Here is a 25,000-nt window from a genome sequence, read left to right as displayed (position 1 = left end):
GTGCTCATTTCTGGGAAATTCTATTTTTTTCAGCTGCTGTTGTGCCATTTCTGGGTGTCTTTCCACATTTTAGTTCTTACAAAGGCAATTAAAACGGAAGACTGATCCAGATTCATTTTCCACTTAAGTCTCAAATTCTCTCACATTTTCAAAAGACAGAAAAGACAGGAGATTATATGTTTGTTCAATTTGTTTTTCAGGTCAGGAAAGGACAGCACTTAGGAAGAGATGGAAAGGCTGGAAAGAAATATTATGTTTGTTTGTATTAGGCTATGAAAGTAATTTGAAGGGTTAAATCTTAACCACACTGTATGCTGAAAACCTGTTGCACACAAACTAAAAAATCAGCAGTAAGAAACCAAGTTTGACAGGGTCTGCTGGGTGACTGAAACAGCTATGAAAATAAGCCAGTGATAGGGACAGTGATAAAGCTGAGTCTCGCTTCTTATAAATGCTATTTTAGCATATTCAGAATCCTCCGGTTTCACGGAAAGTAAGCCGATCCATGATAAATATAGAGCAGGTAATTCCACACATATCGTGCTCATTTGCCTGTGAATTAACCCAATTTATGGTCATAAAGATGGACTTTGTCAGTGCACAGAGAGTGCACAGAAGACACAAACAAATTGCAGAGACAGAAATGAACTGCCCACAGTTGAAAATTTGTTACATTTCTGCACCGCTTGGTATTAACACATGCATTGCTTCAAATGAGGTTAAAATGACGATGGCAACTGAAGAGAGCTTTGAGATGATAGATAGAAACAGAGATATAAGATCTTTTATCTTCCTTTTGTATTTGCTCTTTCTTCCAGGTATAGATCTTTCGGCATCTGCTAACTGCTTATTTATATATATATATATACATATATATAAAAATTCCGTTTTTAACATGAGACTACTTATGAGATTTGATATCGGGAAAAGCCCTTCATTTGCACCGAACAAATAGTTCTGTTTTCCACCACTTGCTGTAATGTTTAAAGTAAATAAGTTCTTGTCCATGTAGCACTACTGAATTCATTCAATTCCCAGAACAAAGCCATTGTATAGAGGCCTACAACAGGCCTTTTTTTTTCTGTTTCCTTTATAAGAATCTTCCCTGTTACTGCAGCACGCTTACTAGTTTTGTAAGCAGTTCGATAACGTGCAAATGCTAAAAATGTGTGTGCTTATTTCACAGAAGAAATGAAGGAAGATTATGACACTATGGGGCCTGAAGCCACAATTCAGACCACTGGAAACAATGGTACAGGTAAGGTCTTGACTTATATGAACATCACTTTTGTTCTGTATCATTTAGAATTAGCTGTGCATGAAGAAATTAAGTGACAGAACAATTTCTTTCTTGTTTCAGTTTAACGTTTGGGAAATGTTTACATAATTCTCCTTTTTTTTTTTTTTCCCCCCAAATTTGTTCACAGTGGTACTAGGAAAACATCATTCAGGGAAAGTCTCTGTCCCCACCAGCCCCTGCCCCAACCAGCACCCTGTGATGTTTCAGTGTTTCAGCCCCTCACTCATTTTAACAGGATCCTTGTCAGCTAATAGTTTACAGCAGCATGAGAAGATGCTTTCCCAGCAAGGGCGAATATCCTATAGTTAAAAGTAGCTGGACCAGGTCTTTTAATGAGAGCGACGGTACAAAGGGACTGGTAATGAGGATGGGGTGCACTCTTCTTGGCAAACCAGATTCGCATGGTACACACAGCAAGCTACTTCAGAGACTGCAAACATCTTTTCAGAAAGACACACATAAACCCCTTACACAGATACACACACACTTTAAATGCATATTTATGAGATTATTATGTTTCCAGTTAATCTTTTTTTTTCCACTTTCCACATCTCTTTCTTTCTCCTCCTTAATCGATACATTTTGTGGAACAAGAAAGGGGACAGGGATATTTAGCAGGCATCATCTCTGTGCCATCTCTTTTTTCCTCTAGCTGGGAAAAAAAGCAGCCAAAGGTTTCTGTTACTATTCTTTAATCCAAAAGAATTCTGTGGTTTACAATGTTCTTTCCAAAGGCCATAAGACCCTTTTCGATCGTTAGCACAGCTGAATTCCATACATTACACACTGTTTATTTTGCATTTTATTCGAGTTATGATTTGAGATGTTGCAGATAGTCCTTATCTACATGATTAAAAGTAAATGGTTTCTAGTATAAGTGCACTTCTATACATTCCATTATGATATTTAGTTCATAGGTAATAGCCTCAAGAAATGTTACTGTAAAAGGTGATACCTAAGCACTGAAAGGATTTTATTACTCATACTTTCCTAATGTTGGCAACACCCACACAGAATCCCCGATCTATGTATTAAATAACACAAGAAATTTACTTTCTAATTCTTCAGAGGGAAAATAATAGAAAAATAAACCCATGTCAGTGCTTTTTTCATATATTAGATTTATTATGCATGAAAGGAGAGTAGCGCAGAGTCACAGGTTATCATTGCATATATTCTTAATGATGTCGCTGTGCAGAACTGCATGCATACGTATTTTAAAGAGTTTTTTTTTTTCCCCCAACGGACGTTAATAATGTGACAAATTACATTTAGCACTTGGAGAAATAGGACTTTAAAAGATGTCTGATTCAGAAGAAAAGACTTGATGGTTATCTGAACTACCATTACCAGAGCCTTGAGGTCCCCTATCAGGCCGTGTGACTTCCTTTGCACTTATTTTCCTTGCCATGACATGCCCTGACTCTCTTGTGCTTGCAGTGTGGTCTGCCTGAGGGCGAAAACTTTCTGTCCCCTTAGCCCCTTCCATCCGGTATCTGATGGACCCGCCTGTGGGTTCTCCTTCGGCCTCACGACATGGTGCAGACTGATGCAGGCCATTTCGGCAAGCCCGGCAGCCAACCCTTCACACAAGCCCTAGTCTTCACCCATCTAGGGTATGGGAGGTCCTGCTACTTCTGAAGAATGGTAGAAGCTATTTCTTTTGAGGGAGAAGCTCAGGTTCCCCCTACCCGAGTGCGTGCACTGGCAATTCACATTTCAAATGCCATTGTAAAAGGTCTGCATCCAAAATGTAAAAGTTACTCTGCATGTTGCATCAACCAGAAGCAGACATTCCTCAAGCGTCCTATGCAAAAGTCACCCCCTCCTCTTTACTCACAGCCAATGACCATTTGCTCCAATGCGTGGCTTGCTTAAATAACCATTAAGAGTTGTCTCATACACTGCTAGTGTTAATTCAAATCTTTAATCACTGAGCTATGCAGAGCCATCTCTCGTAGCAGCGACTGGTGTCTAGGTAGTTTGGGTAGAACATATTTCTACAATGGATGCAGTCTCCATAGTCTCTTAAGAGTGATGTCAGATTATTTAGCCACATTAAATCATCTGATAAATGAAATGTCTTTGCTAATCTCCTCGCTGTGAGTGAAAGATGCCAGGTGACAGGAGCTGTGAACTCCTTCACGCAGAGCATGGCTACAACGGAGAAAGCAACTGTGAAAAAATCCCCCAGACTAGGCCATTCACATGCCTTGACCATGATCTGAGGAGCAGAGAGGTGAGGTCAGTCCAGGAGGTGTTCAAGTGCTTCCTCGTGGTTTTGGAAGAAGTTCAAAGCATTCTCCTGCAGACCTCCCACTGCAACGAGGCTTTGGCCCTGCCTGTCTGCTTAGTTCACCTCAGCGTCTTGCCTCAGTTTCTCCCTGCAGGCAGTCGTTAGTTCTCAGTGCAGTTGGAGCAGTGTAGGTGGAGGAATTAATAAGGTATTTAACAAAATAGCTGAGGCGAGACTGAGACTTGGCCCGTGGAAGAAGGAGCAGATCAGCAACTGTGTCTTCAGCAGTGGCAATGACCTTCTGGCAACTAGTAGGGCCATCTAGGGCTTCTTATATGCTAACGTATATAAGTCTGGATGGACCACCAAGGTCTCTCCTGTTTAGGACAACTTGTTCCCGTTCACTGACTCCTCCGCGTGGCATCCCAGCAGCGTAGGGTACACTGTGAAGTGGAGAATACGGTTTCAAACTCAGGTCATTCACCTACAACTGACCACAGAGTTGCTGTGAGTGCACATAGCAATCACACCATCTTTTTAGTATCAAATCCACTGTAGCAGAGAAAGAAAACTAAATGAAAAGTCCCTGATATTTAATTCCTTGGCTGTTGTCAGAGTGGTCACTTCCTAGTGGTGCTTAAGAAAAATATCTCTTGTTATCCATACATTAATCAAGCCTAATTTTATAACGAGCTACAGAGGCTTTATAGAGAAAAATGCGAAAGTGATCATTAGACTGAAAATTATATTTCAGTCTTTAGTTTTGCTAAATTAATTTGTAAATAATTCTGGGGATCTCTCCAATGACGACTTGGCAAAAATGACATTTTACAGAGACTGTTTTTAAAATGTGAAGAGATAAATCCCCGTGGTTTATTTTATTTTACCTGGTTCCGTTATTACAGCAAGGATGTTTGCAGAAAGGAGATTAACAAACTCCTGCAAACAAACAAACAAACTTCCCTGGTTTAGATTGCTAACATCTGACAAGCTCCGCACAGAGATTTCTTAATGTAATTTAAAGAATAGGGAAGGAAAAAAAAAAAAACCTTCAGGGGAGAGGAAAACAGAAGTAAAACTTGGCAGGTTCGAAGGATAGGCCGTTTTCAGGCCGTAATCTGTGTGTACCAATGAGGGCCTCTCACTTCCTGGCTAATGAAGGCTGTGGTTTTATTAGCTTTGTTTGCGATTAAAGGCAGCTATCACCATGGCGCAGCAAGAGTTCCCACACAAAAAACACAGGCTCCCAAGCTCCTCCAACCTCTCCCTCAACCTTTTATCTTTGAAAGGTTCCAAAAAACACCTCTGAGGGATCGTTTCCCCTCTGCGCATTTTTAATTTTATGCGGCATGATCGCATCAGCTTTTGGCAGGGCTGGGGAGAAAAAGAAACAAACAAACAAAAAGTTTCTACTCTGTGGGCTCCAATAATTAATTAAAGGGAGACTTGTTTGGGAGGTCACCTGCAGCAGGTCCTGCCGCAGCGCCTGGCAGGACTGTGCATATGCACTGTGTTCCCACGAGGAACATGGCTTTATGCATGGCAAACAAATCAGGGTACTGGGAGCAGGCCTTCCTCCTGCTGAAATCAAGCAGGAAACCCAATGATCGTCAGATGAGCCTTTTCAGTAACTTTAGGTGAGCCTGGAGAGATTTTCCAGTAATAACGCTGGGGGAAGATGCATGCACGCGGTCACCTTTTGCTAGCCATGTTAATGATCAACGCCATGGCACAGGTTGCGTTGCTTCACTCAAGAGTCTGGCACCTTTCCCACTAAATCCCCACGTTTTTAAGGTTTGTAGCGTCAATGCAGACATTTGGTTTAGCTCCCAGACCGCATGCAGAGATGCTGAGGTGACATAAGCCATTACATGAAGACCCCCCCCAGAGCCAGCAGCGTCCCGAAGCAGCTCCCAACCATGGGGAACCTCACTGGGGCTCCTCACTTGGCACTGGAGCTCCTCATCTTAACTCGCCCCTCGCCTAAGGGTTTGTGGCAGCGAGAGTAAAAAGTAGGAATTGAAAAAGAGGGTCAAAGCCATAGTGTGGTGCAAGGGGTGACTCAGACAGCCACCATTTTGCTGTGTCCCCCGCACAGCAACAAAATGGAGGAGAGGTGCCGCGCTCCCCTTCCCCAGGGCCACGGGGCTGCTTCGCCTTGCTGATAACAGGCCACAGCAAGCGCTACCAAAAGGCCAAGGGACAAAAAATATTTTGTTTTACCACTGCCCCACAAAGCTGCTGCAACAGAGGGGTGGTCGTTTTCATCTCTCGTGAGCTGCGCCATTTGGTCACTGTCACTAAAATGCTGCCGAACACTTGAGAAATCACTTTTTTTTTTCTTGGTATGAAAAAATAGGGCGTATTTGTCTATTTGTCTCAGGAGGAGGATTTGATTTTTATCAGTTGAAGGGATGAGGTTTGCGTAGCCGAATATCTAGTTTTATCAGTGCGCAGGTCAGGCCCTTTCAGCCCGGCAGCTCTGCCACAGCGCCTCATTTCGATCGCAAATGTCACCTTTCCTCTTCATAGGAAACAGAGGCTTTTACCCAGCTCCAAGCCCTGAGGAACTGGTTATTCTCTCATTGCCAGTGCCTAGAAACTGGTGAAATTCAGCAGGGTCCAGTTGTCTTCCCTACTGCCAAAACTCCTTTGATTTCCCTGAAGTGACTCCATAAAACCCCCAGTGTTAGTAAGACCAGAATCACGCAGTTTAATATTTTACTTTTGCATGAACTGTAGAAGAGTTTATAGCTTTGCCTCATTTTCTTATTTCACCTAAGGAGAAATGCATTAAAAGTGTAATCAATCATAAGCCTTTCTTTTCATTTACGGCCAGTTGAAAACAAGTAGTTTAAATTTCCTGCCACCAACTGTATCTTCCAAGTCTGCTTCAAAGGAAAAAAATAAGGGAAATAAAATTATCTGTTCCTTTCTTTTATCATACAGTTGTATTAATATTTGTCTATAGTGTCCCAAACTTTTAAAGATCTTTCCTGTATGCAACATTCCTCCATGGAAGAGAAAAACATATTTTTAGTAACAGGATGTTTTGTGGTTGGGAATACATTATGTTTCATGGACACTGCATGGACAATAAAAAGTCAGGTTTACATTTAAGGGAAAGGAGGAAAACTCTTGCACAAACTGTAAAAGTGGTTTTAGACTCGGTATCCGAGTTATGGTGTAAAATACGTGGCTCTATTTGTACAAATCTATGGAGCAAGACATTTTTTAAAACCATCTATTCTCCCCTTGTAAATCACCCTGTGGCTAATCTTCCAGGGAGGAAAAAAAATAATAAAGACAGAAGATATTACAAATTTTAGCAAGCAGTATTTTATTCCAGAACCAGCACAAAAGACCAGGAGAGCTTTCAGATACCTGCAGATACTGCCCACGAGGTAGTAAATGTCTCCAAGGTGGAGCTCAGGAGCGTGGGGTTTGGTCAAGCTTAGCCCTGGAAGGGTGCTAAGCATATGCTCTGTCCATCCCCAAAGCCACCAGCTCCTGGTGGAGCTCCTGGGAGGTTCACATTAGGTAGATGCAGCATCATCTGCATTGCTAAACCCTCCTGAACTTGCCCTGCTGCCCCAGAAAGTCCATATTCTAATTAATTTAACTTACTCCCAGCGCAAAGTCTGCTGTATTAAGAGCCGGAGAGAGACCGATGAGAGCAAGATCTAGCTGGTAGCTCCAGAACGGACGTCGGCTCTTCTCGCAAACGGAGACGTTAGCCGGCCCGAGCTCATGGGGAGGATTCACTCAAACCCCCTTCTTTTCCCCTTCTCTCATTTTAGTTAAGAATGCAAATTGCACGTCGGACTTTGAGGAGTATTTTGCCAAAAGGAAGCTGGAGGAAGGAGATGGGCATGCAGTCAGCATAGCAGAGTACCTACAGCGCAGTGACACAGCCATTATTTACCCAGAAGCCCCCGAGGAGCTGTCTCGCCTTGGCACTCCAGAGGCCAATGGGCAAGAAGAAAATGGTGAGGCTGTAATTCATTTTTAGCCAGTATCCTGACCTCTTGCAGCTGTTGCAATTATAAATGCACTACATGCCGGGGTGTTTACCTTAAAAATTGAAGAACAGCTGCAGCGGCATGGGATTTCACGAGCAAAGAGCGAGACTGTAATTTCAGTGTATTGTGATTTTTAGTCAGCAAACTCGTATTATTTTGCGGATGAACTAAAGAGCTTAATTAAAAGCGCGCTTCAAACGGGAGAAATGCTGCCACTATAGTCCTAAGTTTTGGAAGTACTGAGCGTTAACGCCAAAAATATAGGCTTGCCGACCCGTCACTCCCTGATTCCTTGATGCGCAATTGAGAACGTGTCCGTAAGAACGATTTGGTCAATGGCGTTAGTAACACAATGAGCTGAAGCCGGAATGCAAACCCCCAAGGGGTCGGGAAGGAGCATTTTGTTAGTTTCGGCGATGCCCAAGTCCTCGTGAGGAGCCGCAGGTCTGTAATTAATTTCCCGGCGCAGCGCGGGGCGCTTGGCGCACGTCTGCGCTGGGTGTGTAGCGGGGCCTGGTGCGGCGCGCGGCCGGCGCGCGGCAGATTGCAGCGATTCCCGTCATACCGCGCCGGGCAAGGAGCCCATTAGCTGCCATTGATTTCCTGACCTTTTGGCCTGCCTCTCTCTTCCCCCGTCTCGGGGCTAGCAGACCTGCCACCTGGAACTCCAGATGCCTTCGCCCAACTGCTGACCTGCCCCTACTGCGACCGGGGCTACAAGCGCCTGACGTCCCTCAAGGAGCACATCAAGTACCGCCACGAGAAGAATGAGGAGAACTTCTCGTGCCCTCTCTGTAGCTACACGTTCGCCTACCGCACCCAGCTCGAGCGGCATATGGTGACACACAAGCCAGGGACAGACCAGGTGGGGGGCTGGCTTTAAGTGATTTCTTTCTGTAATAACCCCTTAGAGAAACGATATTGCTTTGATTGGCAATCATTATTAATTTTTCATGGCATTTTGAAGATGCAGATCTTTTAATGGTAATAGCTTTAATTGAGGTCTAAATGATTTTTTGATGGTCTCTTCTAATATGATTTAATAGTCTTATGTTCACGATCGAATGAGTGTGTTAATTTCTAATTTAGAAATTTTATTTGCACTTTAACTTGACTTTAGTTTCGTTTTTATGTTCCTCAAAAAGTGAATGAAACTGTAGCATTTTAATTATACATTATTAAACATCTCAGCAATTTTAATTCCATTTTTCACCTAGTTTTACTTTGCAGTTTTGCAAATAGGATCTCAAAGACATACTAAAAGATCCACTAATATTTTTTCATTACTTTTTGAATAACCTTTTCAATCACATAAAATTATGCGTGTTTGGTATGATCGTTTGTTAAATGTAATTACAGTTTTTACAGTAACTCTCACTGCAGTACATATAGGCTATCGTGTATGATTATACCACTAACATATGCATGCATTACAGTTGTGGCATCACTATAATTTTTATGGCCCGGCAGCTTATATCTAATAAATCAGAGCAATTTCTCTTGATTTGATGCATGTAATACGGTATCATGGTTGCATTCAAGGAAATGCAGCGCATCTCAAACAGGTGACTGAGCTTTCTTAATACTCATAAACCAGATTGTCAAAAGCGCCGTATCTCAAAACTCTCCATATACGCAAAGAAAAACTATTTCTGTCCTCGCTAGAGAATTACTTCTGAAAACCAGCGTTATGGAGGGTTGTAATGGAAGCTCAAATGGCGTGTTTAAAACTTAAATAAATAGATGTGTGCATTGTGTCAAATTATAAAGGCTTTATGCCATGTTTATTTTTCTTAAATAACTGCAAATCATGTATTGCATGATGCAAAGCTGTATTTCTCTTGATAGGTTTTTCTCAGCATAAGGTGAATTCGGTTAGGCAAACACACATCTTCTAATCACGCGATTTTGCAATTAGCATTTTTAAGAGAACCGTATCTTTTCCTTGATCTTAAATCAATATAAATGATTCTGGAGCTGTTTCTCATATTCTTTCCTTCTCAGGCTTTTCTGAGAGACAAACACATTTCCCCATATGCGATTTTTTAACCTGATCCACGCTCAGGCTCCCTTTTATTTTATTTTTTTCCTTTCCTTTTGCTCTGTATCATTAAAAACACCGGGGAAAACCTCCCGATATTTACCCAACACAACCGCCTGAAATTCCACATGCGAGAGCGCGCTCGTGCTGGCGCATTATGAATGGTAGCTTTGGTGTTGAAAAGTCCCCTCATTTGCTCGTGGCATTTACAATTAGTAAATTAAAATGATTGTATCATATTAACAGTGGCACAACTAAAGTTTATAGTAGTCCTCGGAGGGCGATGGGGGGAGACAAAACAGCTGTTGCTGTTTGTTTATGCAACTCAGCAACATATGAGCGCGGGTCCCTCAATGGCGCTCGGCGGGCCGGGCTCCGCTTGATCTTTGAAGGTTGCTGCTGTTTGAACAGCCCTCCCTGTGTCCCGTGCAACGCCATCTGTCTCGCCAGGAATGTGGGAAGCCTCAGCACACCCTCGCAGTTGTCACACCGGCTCCGCGCTGCCTTTTTTTGTGTGCGCGGCCGCCTTTTGTGTCGGGGCCGCTCCGCGCACGCTGACCTCCTACCTTGAGCGCCCAGGATGGCTGCATTAGTGTGATGAGGATGATAATATACGTATATATTTATTTTTTTCCTCCCCTCCCCTACAATCACAGTCACGAGGCTTTTTGTACTCGCTCAAAAAGGTCAGCTGTGTTTGCTTGTATCTTTACGCTTTGCTTTTAACTTGTTCTTTCAGGCAACTTTCCTCTGGTTTTGCCCCTACTGTTTAGAATGGCGTTGGGGGGAAAACACAGCAAGAAAGGAAGCTGAAGTTTCCCTGCTGGTCGGATTAAATAATAATAATAATAATAACAAATCAACAGTAATTCATGCTGAAGTCATAGTCTCTTTTGTCTGATAATGCATTAAACCTTACACAAAATGCCACTACTGACAGTGTTTCTGCATTTTCTACTCACACAGTAAACCAAATTTTTAAGCAAGTGGAGTTCCACATGTTCAGGATCTACTAGGAATATTAAGGACCACAAATCTTCTTATGAAACAATTTCTCTCATCGTAAGATACCTTAAAGCAACACATTTCTGATGAGACTTAGGAAATAATTCTAAAGCAAATATCGAATGCTCATGTGAAAGTAGTTTCACATTTGTTTCGGTTTACTGCCAACATTTTGATTTTTATTGCACCACTGATGAGACAAATAAATGTACACACAGTCCTTTTGGTCTACTTGGTAAACTCAGAGATGCATTAATTTGTTTTTGTTTTTAACTGGCGATTCTTGGTTTCTCTTGCATAAAATTCATGTTGGTATCTTTGTTTCTCCCAGCACCAAATGCTGACCCAAGGAGCAGGCAATCGCAAGTTCAAATGCACTGAGTGTGGCAAGGCCTTCAAATATAAACACCATCTGAAGGAACACCTGCGAATTCACAGTGGTGAGTAGCGGAGGTGCTGGTGTTCTCATTTGCATTTTGTTTAATTAGCTGAGTTTTAAAGACTGCTTAAAATTTACACAGTTCTGCTTCTAGCTTTTTGGAGTTCCTAAGGTATTTTGTAAGTGGTATCTGAGTCACCCTCATTTATCACACTGTTAGTACCGTGGTCTTGGTGTAAGATTTTGAAATAGTAAAGCTTCTTACAAATAATATAGGTTGTTTGTGAGGCAGTTTGAGTTCAGAGAAGTTGTCTCATTTTCGTTCAGTCAGAGCCTGAAGAGTACATTTTATTTTTCATAACAAAAAGTCCCCATAAATGAAGCATAGCTCATATTCTCAGATAATGAGCAGGTGAAAAATGTTTAAATTGAATGACTGGTGCATTTTTGTTCTGCTGTTTGATACAACAGATCCGCAGCAGCAAACCTTGGTGTGCACACAAAATTCCACCAGGCTCTCTCCATGCACAAATCTCCCCTGTGCAGACATGATTATAACAGGAAGACTCTGCTTCCCATGGCATGCCCATTTTCAATATTCCCCAATTCATTTCTGTAAAAAAACAAATGAAATTTGGACAACACAGGTTTTGGGTGACTACTTTAGCCCCAGGCTGCTCACCTCTGGCAGTAGTAGCCTTGGAACTAGTCTCACACCTTGGCGCTGCATTGCCAGGCTGCAGATGGTGGCTCCAGCTGACCTCAGGACTGCTGAAATGAAGACATGTGGCCTGTCTGGCAACAGTCATTGTTAAAAACTCTTCATTTACCTTCCCAAGTGCTGTCAGGAATGGAATCACCTGTATTGTGGCATTGCTTTTTAAATCCGTAAAGCCATGAAAAACCCCCACAGTTTCTCTTTTTTTAACAGCCCCCTTATTATGACATTAATAGCATTTTAACAGTGGCATGGATACCCGTGGATTGTTTTGCTGGCACACACACTGATGGAGCCTGTAGATGGGATCTCTCCCCTCTGACCTGGAATTCAGGCTCACCTGTAGAAAAAGGAGGATAAAGCAGTGGTGATGTGTGGCCGTATTCACAGAACTGATATTTTCCTCACTATTAATCAGAGGATTCACAGATAATCAGTCTGATAATCAAATGCAATCGCTTGCATTGTAGCAACAATGATAATTAATATTTGGTTTTAATTATCATTTTAGGTGAAAAACCGTATGAGTGTCCAAACTGCAAGAAACGTTTCTCCCATTCTGGCTCCTACAGTTCGCACATCAGCAGCAAGAAGTGTATTGGTTTAATCTCTGTAAATGGCAGAATGAGAAACAATATCAAGACGGGTTCTTCTCCTAATTCTGTATCTTCCTCTCCTACTAATTCAGCCATCACACAGCTGAGAAACAAGCTGGAGAATGGCAAACCACTTAGTATGTCTGAACAAACAGGCCTACTGAAAATTAAAACAGAACCACTAGATTTCAATGAATATAAGGTTCTTATGGCCTCACATGGGTTTAGTGCAACTAGTCCTTTTATGAATGGTGGACTTGGAGCAACCAGCCCCTTAGGAGTTCACACTTCTGCTCAAAGTCCAATGCAGCACTTAGGTGTAGGGATGGAAGCACCACTACTTGGGTTTCCTGCAGTAGGCAGTAATTTAAGTGAGGTGCAAAAGGTCCTACAGATTGTGGACAACACGGTTTCCAGGCAGAAAATGGACTGCAAGGCTGAAGAGATCTCCAAGTTGAAGGTTTATCATATGAAGGATTCATGCTCTCAAGCAGAGGAACAAGGAGTTACCTCCCCCAATATCCCCCCTGTGGGTCTTCCAGTAGTTAGTCATAATGGTGCCACTAAAAGTATTATTGACTATACATTAGAGAAAGTCAATGAAGCCAAAGCTTGCCTCCAGAGCTTAACCACAGACTCAAGGAGGCAGCTCAATAACATTAAGAAAGAGAAGCTGCGAACCCTAATAGACCTGGTAACTGAAGACAAGATGATAGAGAACCACAACGTCTCCACTCCATTTTCATGCCAGTTCTGTAAAGAAAGCTTTCCTGGTCCCATTCCGTTGCATCAGCATGAGCGTTACCTGTGTAAAATGAACGAAGAAATCAAGGCAGTCCTTCAGCCTCACGAGAACATGGTTCCCAACAAACCCGGAGTGTTTGTTGATAAGCAAACCCTCTTGCTGTCATCAGTACTTTCTGAGAAAGGAATGACTAGCCCCATCAACCCATACAAGGACCACATGTCTGTACTTAAAGCATATTATGCTATGAATATGGAACCCAACTCTGATGAACTACTGAAAATTTCCATTGCTGTTGGCCTTCCTCAGGAATTTGTGAAGGAATGGTTTGAACAAAGAAAAGTCTACCAGTATTCAAGTTCCAGGTCACCATCACTGGAAAGGACCAGTGCCAAGGTGGCGCTGGCTGCCACCAACAACACTCCCACTAAAGACTCTTTGTCAGCCAGATCTCCAATAAAGCCTGTGGACTCTATAACTTCACCATCTATAGCTGAACTCCATAACAGTGTTACTAATTGTGATACTCCTCTCAGGCTAACAAAACCTCCTCATTTTACCAATGTTAAACCAGTTGATAAATTGGACCACTCTAGGAGCAATACTCCTTCTCCTTTAAATCTTTCTTCCACATCTTCTAAAAACTCCCATAGTAGTTCTTACACTCCAAACAGTTTCTCTTCTGAGGAGCTTCAGGCTGAGCCGTTGGACTTGTCTTTACCAAAACAAATGAAGGAACCCAAAAGTATTATAGCCACAAAGAACAAAATGAAATCTAATAGTGTAAATTTAGAACACAACAGTGTTTCTTCATCATCTGAAAACTCAGATGAGCCACTGAACTTGACTTTTATCAAGAAGGAGTTTTCTAATTCAAATAACCTGGATAAAAGCACTAACCCAGTATTTGGTATGAACCCATTTAGTGCCAAACCTTTATACACAACACTTCCACCACAAAGCGCATTTCCCCCAGCCACTTTTATGCCACCAGTCCAGACCAGTATTCCTGGGCTGCGACCATACCCAGGACTAGATCAGATGAGCTTCCTACCACATATGGCCTATACTTACCCAACTGGAGCAGCTACTTTTGCTGATATGCAGCAAAGGAGAAAGTACCAGCGGAAACAAGGATTTCAGGTAAATCGTCGTTGCAATTTATATGGCAAATGTAGCGTTTAGCATGTTGTGATTCCATCCTGCAGAAAAAGGAGACTTTGGAGGGAGACCCTTCTGTGCAGGGTTCCTCTCCTGGTGAGCTTAGCTCCATTTCACCCCTGGGGAGCAAGGAAGGGGGGAAGAGGTCTTGGGATTCACCCATGCATTGGGGTGAAAAAACAGAGTCCTGTATGGAGAACCTCATGCTTCTAGGCTGCTAAAGGTCCTCACAGTTTCCTTCTCCATGGTCTTTGGGGGCTTTATATTTTGGGTTCTGCGTGCAGGAAAGGCTTTGTCCCTTCTCATGAGTTTCAAGACCAGGGAAACACTGATGCGTTGCTTCACATCAGGCTTCAGTGTCACACTGCCCGTCCCTCGATCCCTGCCAGTCCAGAAAAGCTGCTAAGACATCCCCAGATAAACAGGAATTACTGGGAGACGTAGCAGCAGTTGCACACAGAGGCTTCCTATGCACACATAATCTGGGTCAGCACCTCTTCTTGCCTGGGTGCAGCTAGTCTCAGTGTCCATCTCCAGACAGTGAAGACCTTCAGCACTGGCGTGCCTGTAGCAAAGAGGAGTTCTGGAGAAGTCACACACTTTTATAGCTTTCTGCTGGGCGTATTCAGATATAATATAGGGAGTTTAGTTAAATGAGATTAACTAATTATAGATTAACAATTTTCTTACATCTTGTGCACGTTCCCCTATGTCCCATTACAGTCTATTAGTAATTTTACTGACTAGTAAATGTTTTATAGTTTCAAATGTGAAAATCAGGTATGGTTTTACACTCCAGGCTGTAATCCCTCTTTGCACAATAGGAGCATAAATAGCACTGCACCTCCATAACAGCTGTTCCACTATTCCAATTTACAGTACATCTGCCCTCTTTGTAAATGTATTTAAGCCTATTTAATCTTCTCTAATATTAATTAGTGCAAACCTAGTCTAAGAAAACCAAACTGTGTGATAGCAAATGGAAATGTATGTTATCATGCAAGTTTGCACTCTCTTTGGATCAAGACAAAATAAACATCAAGAAATTTAATAATTTACTGATCCACATTCATTATTGCTTAATGCTGAAGGCTGTTTTAACATAGATAGAACATTGATAAAAAGTGTTATTAATATTCCCTATTTCAAATTACAAAATTAAATATAAAAATATAGCTTGAGGCCTTTAGTCAGGAGACATACATTTAAATGGATTGCATAATAATAACATTTGTACCTAAATATAAAATTCAATTAAAACCTTTCTACGGATAGAGAGTATATCCAAGTTTCAGTGTTTTAAAAAGATTGCTCTCTTAGCTGTTGCTTACGCTTATTCCTCTAAAATATTGCAGTACCTTTATGGTCCATGAAGCGGGTGTCCCCTTTGCGTTTCATCTATATGATCTATGCTGTCTGTTTATGAGGATCGTTATGATTGCAGCGTGCGGAGGGAGGAAGTTTTGAAGCTGGTTAAAGCCCCAGGAGGATAAGGGCCCTTCTCAGCCCCACGGCTCCCATCAGCTGCAGTCGCTGTTGCAAAGAGGCTCCCAAGCTGGAGGGGAGCCGCGGCGGCCGTGCGTGTCACGATAATCACGATAACACTTGTATCCCGTAGATCCCGGTTGCACTTTTATTCAGGAGTTGCCCCGGGACAGGGCTCGGGGGCTGTGGAAGGGCCGGGCTGGGGACACGCAGGGTCTCACGGGCGCTGTGCTTCCCTCGCAGGGAGAATTGCTTGATGGCACACCCGACTACATGTCAGGCCTCGATGACATGACAGACTCTGACTCCTGTCTGTCCCGAAAGAAGATCAAGAAGACAGAAAGTGGCATGTACGCGTGTGACTTATGTGACAAGACATTCCAGAAAAGCAGTTCCCTTCTGCGACACAAATACGAGCACACAGGTACGATGCCTCATGCGTGGAGTTAAGGCTTTCGTTGCATGCTGGATTTCACAATATTTCACGAGTGCACACGCGTGTGACACACAACCTGGCATAGGCTGAGACTTTCAACAGGGAAGAAATGCTGTGTTTTGCTTAGCTCACTTCAACTTTTTTCCCTCTTTTTGGGGGGGACACTGCTATGTTATTTATTTCTGTCTTGATATCTTTTTTTTTTTTTTGGCTCACATAAAACAGAAAGAAAAGCCCCACGAGCTTTGAGGTGCATCTTGCCAGGTGCTGAGCGAGCTCACCCCACGTCGAATGCAGTGGGAGTCGAGGCAGTCAGCACCTCACAGGACGAGTCTCTCTGCTAACACGTTTCAAGGCAGAGGGCATTAATCCTGTGTTCATTTACCAAGAAGCAAAACTTGGTCAACACAATGTCTGGCACGGGAGGAAAGAATGACAGCGTATTTCTTGTTTCTTAGACGCTATCTGACCCTGCACCGTTTAATCCGATAGAAAAACTTCCCCTGACGTTAGCAGGGTAAGAAGTTGCTCTCGCTGAGCTATCTGAAAGTAAACAGATCACCGAGGTGGCTCTCGTGGTGATTTCACATGCCAAAAGCGGGGGCAGGTCGCCTCTCGCTATTTCATTTTTCTGTTAATGCTCGAGGAAGTTTCTTTTCTTTCCCCAGTTGGAACTGATTCGATCTATCAAAAAAGCTGGCCGTATCTTATCGCAAATTACCAATTTAAAGTAAATTTGGGGCTGAAACAGGCCTGCGAGGCCTGCAGACAGCCCTCCCGTCCCTGCGGGCACCCGGACAGCGGCGAGCCCGGCGCTGGGAAGCTCCACATGTTTCAGCCAGGAGAAAACAGGGCTAAAGCTCCCCAAATAATAGAGATGTCAAGTTAGACACAGGGAATGTGAATTCTCACGTGAATTACCTTGCAGCAGGACATAAACCAAACTCCAGCTTCCTAGAGTTAGAAAAAGCTTACTCAGGAGGAAACTTTCCTTAACTTTGAAAGCTGAGTCCACTTCAGGAAATGAAGCAAGTCACATCATTCTTCAGTCTCACCATGTGAGGGTAAAAATCTTATACGTCTCTATTAATAATTTGGCATTTCACATATGAAAAATTTACAGTTCAGAAGTGGACTGTGTCTTTAAAAATTCTCTACTGTGTTATTTTTCCTTCTTATACTTTTCTTCCAAAATTTAAAGCTTAATCCCACACAGGAAAATAAAAAAAAAGGAAGTTAAAATACACGTGAGATTAGGCGAGAAAATTAAAAGCACCATTTTAGACTAGATCAGCTAGTTCATTGGTGGAATGTGCTTCCCACTACATTACTCAGATCAAATTGTTTATTCAGTAGAAGAAGCTTTGAAGGCTTTACGTCCCTGCACCTTTCCTCTCCTGGATGATTTTATTACAGCCATCTGCAAACATTATGGCTTACTACGCTCCTACCGTAAAGCTCTTATGTTAGAACTGGCCTTCATATATATCGGGATCTGGACATATGGTTGAATCCCATAAAGTTGGTAGTCCATAAGGTCGACAGACATATGGTTGAAAGGCTGAAAATTTGACAAGCTGAAATGTGTGCAATCACCTTGATTTGCAAAATAAACTGCATTTGTAAAAGCAAAAATATGTTCTGGTCCCTAAGTAGAATGGGAACCTACTGCCTGGAAAAGAACCGCACAGCTGTGACGTGTTGACTTTGCTCGCTCTTCTTTGCTCTGTCCCTTTTGGCTTTTCAACTGCATGTCTGTCAAGTTTATGGGATTCGGCCTTATGATCCAGAACACATATATGGTGTCATATTTAATACACTAGAACTGCAGTACATCGTAAAGCTCCAGTGGCATTTCGAGGCAGGAGGATGGTCTTGTGGCAAAAACAGAGGCACTAAGAGATCTGTGTCCCTTTCTGCCTTGCCACAGATTTCCTCTAGATCCCAGCAAATTCCTTAGTCTTTCTCTCACCTTCGCCTGTCTCTGAAATAGGGAGAAATGATGCCCGCCTGTCTCTCTGGAGTGTTGTAAATCCTAATTCACGCACGCTGGAATCCTCAGATGGACCTTGCTCGATAAAGTATGAAATATTATTAAGAATCCATTTGCTTTTATGGAACCTGCACCCATCGTATTGTTGATTGAGGTGTTTGGGTGCTCTGAAGACTTCTGTTGTCTGGTCTAGACAACTCGTTCTCTGAACTGGGGAGGCGAATGCACCGGACATCTCCTAATGATGTAGCATGAATCTTAAGGGAAACTCCAATTAGCACGGTAGTTTTGGAAAAGGCTTGTAGTTGCACTAATAATATACATATGCAAAATTGCATCCGTGTTCAGTGCAAGGAACTGATTTGAAAACAGTATTATTTCTCTGGATTTAGGGTCATGATTAGAGCAGGTCCAAATTTTCAAGCAACATTTTTGAAACTTAAGAAATCAAAAAAAAAATGCTACTAAGTACGATCCTGTTTTCTGACTAGCCAGTCATGATCTGGTATTGCCTCATTAAAAATAATCCTAGGAGGAATTGGAATACTTGCTATCTGTCCTAGAGAAGCACAAGCAGTAGTGTTGTCTTCGTACCAATGTCCTTTTCCTATGTTAAAAATGCCTTTTGTTTTTCTGACTTTTGATCAATCAGTAAAATATTTCTTTGTCACCAGTTTCATGCTCCACATATGTAACTACAGCCAATGCAAGGATGAGGGTTAAGGAGTCAGAAAAGGGCACATTCTTGCTTTGCAGATCCTAAATACCACCCCATGAAAAGTCTTCGGAGCAAAAATCAACTTGGATTAGGAAATATATATATAAATAAGAACTAATACGCTTAGAGAGAAATGCTGCAGCTACCGTGGGGGAGTGGAGCCCCTTCTTGCCCTTCCAGGGCAAGAAGAAGAGTGGGATTTGGGCAGTGTCCTGTGTCATTCCCTTCAGACAGGACCGTGTGTCTGCAGCTGGAAGGGCTCTCTGGGATTGCATCCGTGCCCTGTGCCTGCTACAGCCTCAGCACGGTGGGAAACGGGGCTCGGATTCTGCAATCCGGGTGTTTTTTAACTTATCAGTCTTACCAGGATTCTCCCATAGCTTCTCCCTTCACTTGGACAGGGAAAACTTACTGCGTTAGTGCAGTGAGTGAATGGCACTAGTGCTGTGGCTGATCTGTAATTTGGTACCGAGTCCAGTAGCTGCTACGGGGCTGATTTCTGCCAACTTCGTTGCAGGACGTCATTTAATTCTATCAGGGGTTATGTGTCCATTGGAGAGCTTGAGCTTCACAAGATCCCATGTCAGTAACAGACGATGCAGTGCTGGAATTAGGGTTTAGGGGATACTCAAATTATGTTCCTGGGGAGACTTTTGAGCCCACCTTTATGGCTCTTGTCACGTGTTGAAATTCGCGGAGCAGAGACTGCTGCATTTCCCCTGCGAGCTCAGATTTCCATGAACTATTTTGCCCAGGCCGTTACCTGCCCAGTACGAGTCAGGAGGAGGCGTCTGCTCTCCAACAAAACCTGGAAACACTTTTTCCAGAATCTTACCTAGAAATTTTGGATCCTTCATTGTTGTTCTATATTACATCACATTCTGTTTTATTACTTGTGTGGGCTGCTGAGGGCCTCATAGCTGTACTAGTGCTTTCTCCTTTTCCACTGTATATTTTATTAAGACCTCTTTTTTATTTTTGTAGCTTTCATGCTGATGCAAGCACTGGTTTTATTTCCAGATTGATTCTGTAAACTAAATATTGTTCTTGAGCCTGGTAGCAAATCAGCTTTCTCTGGCTAGTATTTTGAATTCCCAGCTCAGGAGTTTTCTTTATTTAGAGCTTGATTCATAAAAAATTTACATGCTATTTAAAGGTTGTTTTTTTTTTGCTTTAGTCTGATATAAGTTTAGTATTCCCCATTTCACACTCAAAAAAAAGGAATATATTCAGCACTTGTGAAATTCGTTCTGGAGACACGGTCTTCTATTCCAAACAGAACAGGTGCAGCTTGAGCAATTATATATAAATTGCATTTATCTTGCACCTTTGACCGCTTTGCGGTGCTCTGGCCACTAATCCTTCTCCACTGGGACAACATCTAAGACCCAAGCCCCCGAGCAGCTTCAAAGGACTGCCTTTAAAAAATAAAACCAAACTGTCACAAAAATGTTGCCTTCTTCCAAAGAGTGGGATTTCTCTGCCCCCCTCCCACAGGAAAAAAACAGACCCGTTTGCCTCTGGCAAAGGATGGGTGATATTTAGTCTGGAACCAGTGACAGGTTATGATCTGATCCCTTATGACTTGCGGGGATAGATATACAAGTTTTATGCCACTGAAAATCAGAAATGTATAGGGGGGTGGGTTGTTTGTTTTGGTTTGTTTTTTTTTCAGTCAAACACTTTTAGTGCAGGAAGATGGAGAGATTTGTGCTGTCAGAGATTTTTTTTTTTTTTAAACTAAAGTGCAATTTTAGAGACTTTGAAAACAGATTAGTTGTAATTTCCCTTCCGTAAAACGAGCACGAGTCCCCGTGGGAGCCTCTTTTTGCAGATGGTAGAGTACAAAGAAGTCCAAATATTTCCTTTAAATGTTTGAGCGAGGTTTATCACGCAGTTCCCCTGCAAAATGTGCATCAGGCACCCGTGCGTAGGGCGTCATCGGCCGCGGCCGACGCGCTCATTGCTCGTTGCAGGTGAGGTTCACTAAAACCTTTAGGCTGGGATTTCCAAAACCCGATTCCTCTTGATCCTGCACGGCTCCCCTGTTGTTATGACGCGGAGTGACAGCACTTTTCCACACAACGCTGTGTGTCAGCTCAATGGTTGACAGACAAAGAAGCAGACGCTACCTACAGCTGTAGAGTTCTCCCCATCCCTGGTGTAAAATGTTGTAACTTTGGTTTTGTTTTATGGCCTGCTAATGCATTGTAGTGATTACACACTTCTTTTAAATGGATGAAATACTGAGTTTTGCACGCAGGGAAAAAAAAAATCTGCAAATGTTCAGAAACCTGATACATTTAAAACCATATTTCAATTACTGTTGTAACAGCTGCCCGCTCTGCAGTGCTAAGGTATGTTGTGTGGTGTCGGAACAAAGAACTTTGCTCAAGCTGTCATGTTCATTCAGATCACAAATGCACATTTGGGAGGTCTTTAGTATGGATGTGATAGACCAAATAGGTCTAATACAGTCTTTTTAGCGATAAAATTAATTAGCATGAAAATATTATTTATAAAATATGAGGAGTGCCTGCAAGGCTGCCTCTGTGCAAGGGCCCAAGTAGCAGGATGGGAGTCCAATGTTTAAAGAACTTCCCATATAAAAGAAGAGGAAAGTAGGAGAAGAGTGAGCGACCGTCCCTGGGAAGGGTGGATGGAGGCAAAGGGCTGGCCAAGGAGCAGTCAAAGAGAAGCAGCCAACACGATTGACCTCTGGTTGAGGAAAGCAGGAGGCAACTAGATCAGCTGCAGCTTGAAGAAGAGAGGAATTTGGGCTGAGAAAGAAGGGTGCAGGGCACATGAATTAGGAAATTAGGAAATTAGAAAAATGAGGAAAAGGAGAAGGAGCGGTGGGGAGAAGTGGAACAAGGCTTGAGCTTCTAGAGTATAGGGAAAAGTAAGTCAGAGGGAGGAACTGAGACAGCGTGGGTGGAAGTTCAGGGAGGAGAAGGACAGAAAAAAAAAGGTGCAGAGAGGAAAAGCAGAAGGTCTCCGAGGAACAAAAGAGGAACAAAATTAGCAACTATTGAGATAGCTGCAGCGCTGGGGAAGGGACTGTAACATGTTGATCGAGTGGGCTCGAGATGACAGTTGCGAAGAGCTGGGAATGCAGCGGGGCGGGCTCGGCGCGTGCAGCCGGGTCCCGGGAGCAGCTCCCAACGGGGCGCCGGGCACCGTCCTGCCGGGATCTCCGGAGCCGGGACTGCGGGATCACCACCGGCACGGGGGGGCTTGTCCGGAGCCAAAGGACAGCCGGCTCCGCCGCCAGGTCCGGTCCAAAAGCCAACGCTGCAAGGGCAAAGGCAACGCACCTGCGCAGCTCGTAGCGCTCGAGGGGGTATGTCCTTATTCACCTGGACTTGCAATGAGCAGGGAGCATTTAAAGGAATAAATGTTTAGGAAACAGCTCAGAAAAGCAACGCTGAAATAATCGAAGATATTGAGCGCGAATTTTAAACTTTACCATAAAGTGGGCAAGAAAATGAAAAAGGAATCCCTTGTATGTGCAAACTCAGGGAACTTTCATACAAAGAAACATAGCTTAAATCTGAATTTCCAGGCATCCACTGATTTCTCTGTCACTGGGGTTATTTTAGCCGTGGTTTCTCCTGTGTTTGCCTTCCTGCCAGTTCTCCATTTCTTAACGCACAGTTTTTGGCTTCCTCGAGCATTTGTCACTCACACCTTATTAAACCCGAACGTTCCCAGCGCAGCTCCAGGGCTGCAGAGGAGGGTCAGCGCGTTCCCGGGCAGCCTCCCGCGGCCCCTGTGCACGGGCAGCGGCTGCGGGAGCAGGGAGAGCAGCTCCCATAGGGACAGCTGGAGTTTTCCTGGGATTTGTCAGTGTTCGCACAACGTTTTGCTGCTTCCTGATGGATTTCTGTGCGCGGAGCCCGGCCGCTTGGCTCTTCATGGTAGTTTCTCTCCTGCCCCCCGTCCCACTGCACCCATCACTGCACGGGCAGCCTCAGATGCCTTCAGGCAGCCAAGTTCCTGGACGTTATTCCCGTCCTCATGTGCATCCTTAGGAATTAACAAAACTTTCACAAGAGGCAGGGCGGGAGGGCTCCTGTTTGCTCCCGTGCTGCTCACACGCTCGCGTTAGCTCAGGGTGAGAAACACCCGCAGGGAACCAGGCCGCGTCCAAGACACGTTTCCAACGGTCTGCCCCGACCCCGAAGCATGCAGAGCAGGGCTCTGTGCTCCGAGCACCAAACGGCAGCATTTTAACGCATGGAAATACAGTTTAAAATATAAAATAACAACTAATTGGCAGTGCGTTCGCTTGCAGAGTCGCACGACTCCAGAGTACTCCGCAGAATGACACCACGCTTACAATTTGACATTTCAAAAATAAAAATCTGGCTGAGCACGCTAATGTTTGATTTTATTTTTGCCTCCCGAAATCTAAGTTTGTTTGGTGATCGGTCTTCACTAATTCCAATCTCTGCACCATATGTTATGTCTGGATATCTCGCGGTTGCATCATGCTTTGCTGAGTTTTGCCGTGTGGCATCACGCTGACAAGTATTTTTTGTCAGCTCTATTTTGGAATGAAGCTCTCGGTATGGCAGCTCTGGAAGGTGTTGAAGGCATTCCTGTGCTATTTGTGGCCTGGGATCAACCAGATGTGTTTAGGCTTGGCACTGGTTTTGAGTTTCAAACATGGGTTAGAAACTGCCTGAAATGCCAAAGGAAATACTGTTTTCTGCAGCTTAACACTGCTTCAGCACTCGGTGAGTGGCTGACAACATTTTATTTAGGAGCCCTTATGCTTCCGTGGCAGATGTATATATTTGTATTTGCTCACAAGCGAGAAAATCATCTCGCAGCCCTTGGGGTGAGTGGAAGGGGCTTTTCCCCCCACTCAGATTTGTCACCCTTGGTGCCGTGGCCCGAACCCGCTCGTGGTGCTGCCGCCGCTCCGGGAGCCCCAAGCTCCCGGCCTCGGGGTCACTGTGAGCCAGCCCGTGTCGAGCGGCCAGGATTGGGTCCGGGGAGCCCATTCCGAACTGGTTCTGTGGAGCCCATTCCGAACCGGTTCCATGGAGCCCATTCCGAACCGGTTCCATGGAGCCCATTCCTGAACCGGTTCTGTGGAGCCCATTCCCAAAGCCGGTTCCATGGAGCCCATTCCGAACCGGTTCCGGGGAGCCCATTCCGAACCGGTTCTGTGGAGCCCATTCCCGAACCGGTTCCATGGAGCCCATTCCCGAATCAGTTCTGTGGAGCCCATTCCCAAAGCCGGTTCCATGGAGCCCATTCCGAACCGGTTCCGTGGAGCCCATTCCGAACCGGTTCTGTGGAGCCCATTCCAAAGCCGGGTCCGTGCAGCCCATTCCGGACTGGTTCCGCGGAGCCCATTCCGAAGCCGGTTCCGTAGCACCCACTCCGGAATCACAGGGCTGGCACGTTGGCTTCCTGCCGCTCACGGGCCACACGCACAAATAAAGCACTGGGAAACAGAGGGCCTCGCTGCACACTGATCTCTTTAGCAAGGGGGAAAGGAGCGCAGCGCGTATATACATATACCGTCAGCAGAATTATTTATAAATAGGGATATTTTTCAAACGTTTCCCTGGGTGTCAGCTGCTCTCTAAAGCTGCCAGTGTTCCATTGATGTTCTATGAGTCATTTTCTTTATTATCCCGAGCCGCTCGAGTAAAATTACTACAATCAAAAGCCTCCAAAGTCTCAGCTCTAACGTAAACGTGGTTTTCCTTGCTGGTTCTGCGCCTGGGCTTTCCTTACAAAGCAGGCAGTGTCCGGCCGCGGCGGGGGCAGCCCCAGGTATTGTATTTCTGGAGGGCTCCACGAGAGGCCGGGGAGGCCGCGGAGCGATTCCCGCCGCTCTAACCGCCGTGTCCCCTTGTGTTTCCCCGCCAGGAAAGAGACCGCACCAGTGTCAGATCTGCAAGAAAGCCTTCAAACACAAGCACCACCTGATCGAGCACTCGCGCCTGCACTCGGGGGAGAAGCCCTACCAGTGCGACAAGTGCGGCAAGCGCTTCTCGCACTCGGGCTCCTACTCGCAGCACATGAACCACAGATACTCCTACTGCAAGAGGGAGGCGGAGGAGCGGGAAGCGGCCGAGCGGGAAGCCCGCGAGAAGGGGCACCTGGAGCCCACCGAGCTACTGATGAACCGGGCCTACTTGC

General features: G+C 44.2%; 1 protein-coding gene across 3 annotated transcripts in view; it reads left to right on the top strand.

Moving 5' to 3' along the window:
• ZEB2 (zinc finger E-box binding homeobox 2) overlaps positions 1–25,000 on the top strand; it is a 102,668-nt gene that overhangs the window by 75,925 nt on the left and 1,743 nt on the right. The window contains exons 4-10 of one of the 3 annotated variants that reach the window (XM_088521805.1): positions 1,187–1,258; positions 7,337–7,525; positions 8,206–8,423; positions 10,936–11,044; positions 12,213–14,185; positions 15,932–16,112; positions 24,728–25,000. The exon at positions 24,728–25,000 is cut by the window's right edge and continues 1,743 nt beyond it. In XM_088521805.1, the coding sequence (XP_088377931.1) occupies positions 1,187–1,258; positions 7,337–7,525; positions 8,206–8,423; positions 10,936–11,044; positions 12,213–14,185; positions 15,932–16,112; positions 24,728–25,000 (3,015 nt within the window). The remainder of the gene's footprint in view (positions 1–1,186; positions 1,259–7,336; positions 7,526–8,205; positions 8,424–10,935; positions 11,045–12,212; positions 14,186–15,931; positions 16,113–24,727) is intronic. The other 2 variants (XM_088521806.1, XM_088521807.1) reach the window with 2 other exon arrangements.

The sequence above is a fragment of the Tinamus guttatus genome, unplaced genomic scaffold (genome assembly GCF_059628265.1).
Source record: "Tinamus guttatus ecotype Peru unplaced genomic scaffold, ASM5962826v1 Tinamus_guttatus_pri_ptg000133l, whole genome shotgun sequence".
Classification (NCBI taxonomy): Eukaryota; Metazoa; Chordata; class Aves; order Tinamiformes; family Tinamidae; genus Tinamus; species Tinamus guttatus.
Note: the sequence above shows the minus strand (reverse complement) of the source record. Positions and strands in the feature narration are given on the sequence as shown.